Source organism: Pteropus vampyrus, unplaced genomic scaffold (genome assembly GCF_000151845.1).
Source record: "Pteropus vampyrus isolate Shadow unplaced genomic scaffold, Pvam_2.0 Scaffold92, whole genome shotgun sequence".
Taxonomy (NCBI): Eukaryota; Metazoa; Chordata; class Mammalia; order Chiroptera; family Pteropodidae; genus Pteropus; species Pteropus vampyrus.
Genome location: NW_011888873.1, coordinates 3,733,863 through 3,740,706, shown reverse-complemented (window position 1 = coordinate 3,740,706; position 6,844 = coordinate 3,733,863). Strand labels below are relative to the sequence as shown.

Sequence of the window (6,844 nt, the reverse complement as noted above, 5' to 3'; positions counted from 1 at the left end):
TAGAATAACACTCTTAGATAGAGTTGAAAGCACAAAATAGAAAAAATCACTAACATGAAGTCTAAAGACCAAATTCTGTAACTTGGCATTCAAGGCCATCCACAAACTGATGTCATTCTCCCTTTCCAATCTTATCTCCCATAATTCCCATGGCAAACCCATTAATTTCTTTCATTCATTCAATACCTATTGAGGGCCAAGCACTTTGTATAAGTAATCTTTACAAGTACAGTGATCGCATTGTTACTATCCCTGTTTTACAGATGAGACTTAGATCTCATAGGTCACACAGCTAGTTAGTGACAGAGCAAGAATTCAAATCCAGGTTTGTCCAGCTTCAAAACCAGTTTTCTTCATTTCTAGCCAGATGGAGCTCTCTGATCGCCATCACCCTAGTGCATGCCATGTTTTTAATCGTGATGTTCACCCCAACTCAGAAACCTTATTTTTATATGTCCTTCAAATTTTACCTCACGACTTAATTATTTCTTCTGTGAAATATTTCACCCTCCAGCCTACAGTATTATCACCTTCCTCTGACCCTTAATCAAGTTACTTTAGATTGTTATTTAATTTATCCGTTTACAGGTGTTGTCTTCCCAACCAGGTATAGTTGCTTGATGGCATAAGCCATGGAAGCCAGAGTAGACATTCTCTAAGATTCTGCTTTTTGGATTATATTTCTGCGTATCACCTACAGTTATATATGTTCCTAGTAGAAGCTCAAAAATGAACTCAAAGTTAAAGCAAAACCTCTTCATGGGCATTCAGAAGACTCCTCTGTCATTAAATTAAGATCATTCACAACTCTCTGTTTTGAAATCTAATCTTCTAAATTTTGAATTAACAGTTTCTCTGGAGGCTATTATATAATAGACATTGTATCATAATATATAATGTCTGAATTATCAGGTTAATGTTTTAAAGAGACAAACTTAGCAGTAGGTCAATTTGTGACTTTAAAAAGATTGAATCAATAGAAGATAATTTGTCCAGTTTCATTCTGTTCCTTAGCTTTTGTGGACCCTCTTTAGATGAAAGACAAATTATTTCATTTCCATTTAAGGCAAATTATAAAACCTCCTCTATCACTAACCCCTTCAGAATAATGGAAAGAGAACCTTAGCAAAGAGGGAAGGGCCACACCATACCGAAAAAGGTGAGTCTTGCCTCTGTTTCCTAAAACCAGGCCATGTAGAAGGAGAGGAGTTGGTCTCTGTTGGGGTTACAGAGATTCAGGCAGCAAAGAGTCTGTTCCTGCAGTTTAAAGGTCATTGAGAGGGGTAATTCAAGTGTGCCTGCTAATGCTGAAAGTGAATTTGAGATGTGGGTCAAAAGAAGAAAAGTTGTAGCAGCCTACATCAAAAGCTTTATAAGAATTTAAATTTACTGCCTTTTTCTCCTCATGATATTCATTCTACCCCTTCTCCATTTCCCTTCCAACATCTGATTTTTCATTCATTCTAATAAATAGTCTAGAGGGGACTACATGAATTAGTGCTTTTGATTGGTTCTGTTGTTTGTTTTAGGATTGATTTGAAAATCTCCATAATCCATTCTGCCTTAATTTACACTTAGTATGTTTAGAATGACTGATAAGTACCAGACTTAATCTCTCCCAAGAAATAACAAGACATATAATTTGCAAGATAATTATGTTTCAAGTGATCAAGAAAGACTGTAGGTGTGAAAACAGTTTCGGTAATAGGCATACCTTGGGGGAAGTCGACGGATTTTGACTTAAATATCTTAAAGAATGTGTTAGCTGAACTAACAATATCTAAAGAAAAGATCAGAAAGCAAAAATTATATGAGAGTATTTCATTTATCAGAGGAAGATGAAATGTCTGACTGTCTAGCAAAAAGAACTTTTTGAAAAGAACATTGTTTTGTTTTGTTTTGTTTTTTAATTTCATTCTTCTTCAATGGATCTCTTTTGTTCAGGAAAATTAGGTGGATTTACACAAGAAAATAACACCATAGATTCCGGAGAACTTGATATTGGCCGAAGAGCAATCCAAGAGGTTCCTCCTGGGGTCTTCTGGAGATCACAGCTCTTTATTGATCAGCCACAGTTTCTTAAATTCAATATCTCTCTTCAGAAGGATGCATTGATTGGAGTGTATGGCCGAAAAGGCTTACCACCTTCCCATACTCAGGTAGAAGTAGGCTTTGTTGTCAATAAAATGAAAACTGCTTATTTGCATTTTTTAAGTTATTCTGTTTCTTAAGTTCAGCAGTTTAACTGTTTGATGACCACTTTTGTATTGATCTTTTACAGTGAGAAGAATTTTGAGTGTAGGTAACACTTATCTTGAGGTTTTTGAATTAGTAGAAAGAACAGCATTTTCTTCCTGACTTGCTTTAACCATTATTGATTGATTAAAATGTACTAAAACTTGTAACTAAATGAATATTGAACATCATCTGAGCACTAGTAAAACACCATGGATTTTTCAAATGTTTTACAAAGATCCTATGGTAATTTTGGATGATCTTATTCCCTTCATATAATAGATGCATAACATTTTCATCTCAAAGATGTATTCAGTCTGTTGAAAATGTGTTATTTTTTTTTTTTTTTACTTTATGCCAGATTTGCTCTTAGTAAACATATTATTGGAAGGTAAACATAAATATGAACTTCATCAGCTCAAGCCACAATTTCTCATCTACAAATGATGAACAATGAAATAAAGAGGCCAAAGAACTTGCCCAGATAACCAAGGATGATCAATCACATTACTGTGGTACTGAAAACAATTAAGACATTCTTATATCATAGACTCAAAGAATGCTAAAGTCAATTCGCTTGCATGCAGATCACTTCACCATAACGGTCACAGATAGAGAGGCACCGTCAATAATTCCACAGGCTTTTTCATAATCTAATACTGGGTCATGGTGCGGAAATTGGAAATTGTGATTTAAAGGAGGTCCTATTGTGTCTAAGAGAAATTATTTAAATTACCTACCATAAAATTGGAGCTCCGACTTTTCCTAAGATCAACTATTACATTAGTAAATACAGGAATTACAAAAAATATAATAAATGGTTAATTTAAATTGACAATTGGATGAGCTTAAAGTGTTTTTGCCCATGGAATTTCATGCCGATTTTAATTTGATTTTTAAAGTGAGGACTGAAAGGTTTTCACGTATGCTTTATTTTATATAATTTTATGTGAAATGCTTTTTCTATAACATAGGAATATGAAATAGAAAATTATAAAGAAAAAATTGATTACATACTAATAAGAAATTACGTATTTAAAGAAAGATTAGTAAGAAAATTTGAACATGCTTTCTCTAATATCATCATGGATCAGGGAAAGTGTCATATATATACACAAATTATATAGTTGTAAAATTTTTTAATATCATGCTTTGGTGCATTAAACTTTTTATTTAACATTTTCAGATCTAGATTATTAAAGTAAATGCCTTTAATCCTTATACATCAAATACTTTTTATTTTGTACTAGTATCCAATTTTAAACTTTAGATCACAATTTTATTTGACACCATATTATGTTATAGGCAACACTAACTAGGTTGTAATAACCTGATTTTCTTAAAAATAAGTAGGCCTCTGTAACATCAATGATAACAAGTAGATTGCATTTACAGCAATATTCCAGTGAAATAGAAAAAATATTTTTCTGCCAAAACCACATAGGTGATTAAGTTCGTTTTGTGTAACTCAAGATACATACTCGTAAGCTAATAGCACAACAGCGAGCATGTAACCTGTAAATTCCAAAAATGATTTCAGAAAAAAAATTGTGACATCACTGTATAGATTAAAGATCTTTACAAGTTATATATATTACATAAGATTAGAGAAATAAAAGGTACAGTTTCAGGTTTTCTCATAATTTTGCTGATATTTAAACAAAACGTAGGTGATATCCACTTTTCTATCACAATATATTGTTTAAGTAGGTTACTCATTTTCTTAAGCTCCACAGTTTTATTAGAGTTCCTTACCCTAGTTTATTCAATATCAGCAGAACAAACAACTGTTTCTGAGTTCAGTGTTTAAACATGAAATATGCTATAGAGCAGTCCAAATGAACATTTCTCTGTTTCTGGGAAACGTTAAATAAATCAACCTGAAATAATTAAAACTGGCCAACCATTCAGAATAGTCACTTGTGTTTGGAAAGTCTTTGTGACCCTTTATAAAACTGTCCATTAGATTGTTGCCAAGAAGTCAATTGACTTTCTTCTCCCTGATGCCCAGTTCATTCTCCCAAGAATGTTAGAAGCCCAAGAAAGCAATTTAACGCTTTACAGTTAATAATGTACTGTATCATTTAAGAGCATTTGCATGAAGATTATTTTAGAATGGGAGTTTGAAACCTAGGTTCTAAGCACACACCTCTACCACTTTTTGACCTTGTGACCTTGAGCAAATCACTTGACTTCTCTGCACCTTAGTGTCTATCTGTAAAATGAAAGAATTGGATCAGATGATCTATAAAATCTCTTCCTCCTTTATGTTCCAATGATTTACAGCAAGACTGTGCCAACACCAAAAAGTTGATTCAGGAGCATAGTTAAGTATTCATAGATTCTGAGTTCTCATCATTTCAATAACTGAATTAAGTGTGTGGATAGCCTAACCGTTCGAAAGTGAACCATGAAGTTACCTCTGTCAAGTATAGGTCCTATCTCGTGATAGCTCCCCAAAGTGGTGAGACTGAATTTCTTCCTAAAAATTGCATAAGATCCTAAGACTCACCCCTCTACGCACACAAAAAAAGTCTCCATCTTATGAATAGGTAGTATCAACCAAACCCCATGTCACTCAAGTTCACCCTAAAATGATTTCTTTACACCCTAAGAACAAAGATTATTAAATATTTCTTTTATATAATTTGTTTACTTTTTGTAGAGATGGTTTTAGCATTAGGTAGGGAATTTGTCTTTAGGTATCTGAATAACACATATGTGAGGTGCCCCTACAGAGGAGCCTGGAACTGGGTAGAAACTCAACAACCGTCAGCTACTCACCACCCCCACCATCACACCCACCACTCCAGCCTTATTTTATTGTTCTCAGTGTGATACAAATGGTGATTTCTATGATAAAGGTGATGATTATGAGTATGAGCTTGAGAGAGCCGTAAAAACTCAAAATTTCCTCCCTTTTGATTTTTCATTTATTATGTTTAATGTTAGAGGAGAAAAAAAATGTTTATATGCAATGGGGCCATAAGAAGAAATTCTTTCGTATCTCTGCCATGCTAATACAAATGTTTAAATCTGATGAGAAAATGAGTGGCTTTTTTGAGATAGAGGTACCTTTCAAAAGCACTGAATTAATTTTTCTCTGATAATTTTGGAATACAATTCTAGTGAGATTTTGCAGGTCAAATAGCCACACCAGTCATTATTTTCATCCTTGTTAAGATATAAAAGCAATAGAGTTTTTGAATGCTAATTAAGTTATAGCTTTTTCATATTTTTCTCACAGTTGAATGATGTTATAATGCAGTTTTACCGCACACAAAAAAATGCTTTTATATTGAAATAAAAATTTTAATAAGTCAGAAACTGAATTAGATACTCTAAATTCTGTCTGATAGTAACAGTAGAGGTCTGTGATCAGAACAGTGGTAACATATTTAACTGTGATTCTCAGAATTCTAACAACTGGTTTTAATTCCCACTTGGTCACATTAAGGGATTTATATAATAAACTTTTTTAAAATAAAACTCTGAAGAAATTCCATTTAAGGGCTCTATCGGAAAGTAGAATATTGATATTTCACATGTACAGTGCTGTAACATTAATGATTAATATATAGTACTGTAGTATACTTCTACTGTAAGCACACGCCTCAGGAATAAAATGAAACTGAGTAAAAATCTGTAGAAATGGAATCACTTAACTTTTAAAAAACTGTTATCTAGTAAGCTCATTAAACTATGTCAGAAAGCCTTTGCAGTGTCTTCCAAATTCACTGTATTATCTCTGGTTACAAAATTTTACCCACTATTACCAATCACATTGCCTTTTAATTATCTTTAAATGTTTCAGTTACATTGTCCTAGCTACCCAATGTTTATGATTAATCTTACTAAAACAAAAATTAAGTGTAATGATGATTGACATGGTAATAATTGGTCATGCTTACTGATATTGCCATTCCTTCAGAACCCCTCCATTGTTTAATTTTTTAGACTTCCGATCAGAGATGTAAGGGCATCTTGTATGTTTTTAACCTAACCGTAACTAAGTAAAAATCCATAGGTCTCTCTCTGGCGTTTGGGAGGGTTACGTCAGGCCACGGGAAGGGACAGAACGGTGTGGATGAGACAGCCTAAGGTTTGCACCAAGTACACCTGAGCTCGCATAGCAGCTCCACTGCCCACCAGGCATCTGACCCTGCCCATGCTCCTAAAGTTTCCGTTTCCTTCATCTCTAAAATGTAAATATTAATGCCTTCCTAGAAGGGTTGCTAGGAGGATTAAAAATAATCCTGGCACAGAGTTAAGTATTCAATAGCAGTTGTTACTACATGAGCGTTAGCTAGGAGGAAAAGGTCTTAAGAGACCTTCTAGTGGTCTAACAAAAATACAGCTGTGGAGTTTGGAATGTTACAGATTTATGTTTGTATCCCCAAACTGCCTAAACTCTTCAAACGTTTTATCAGTCAGAAGAATTAAATGCATTTGGAAACCATATAGCCCCATAATGGAAACCTGACCAGTGAAGTTTAAATACAACAGTGTGCGGTGGGTAGTTTTTATCGTCCCTATAAACGCTATGCACAGAAGACCTGTCAACCAGAACGTTTTCAAAAGTTGTCTTTATTAGGGCAAAGGAGAAAAG

The 6,844-nt window shown here is 33.8% G+C and overlaps 1 protein-coding gene across 1 annotated transcript in view; it reads left to right on the top strand.

Moving 5' to 3' along the window:
* TENM3 (teneurin transmembrane protein 3) overlaps window positions 1-6,844 on the top strand; it is a 426,084-nt gene that overhangs the window by 312,972 nt on the left and 106,268 nt on the right. Inside the window, exon 6 of the mRNA XM_023532882.1 lies at window positions 1,945-2,159. Within this exon, the coding sequence (XP_023388650.1) occupies window positions 1,945-2,159 (215 nt within the window). The remainder of the gene's footprint in view (window positions 1-1,944; window positions 2,160-6,844) is intronic.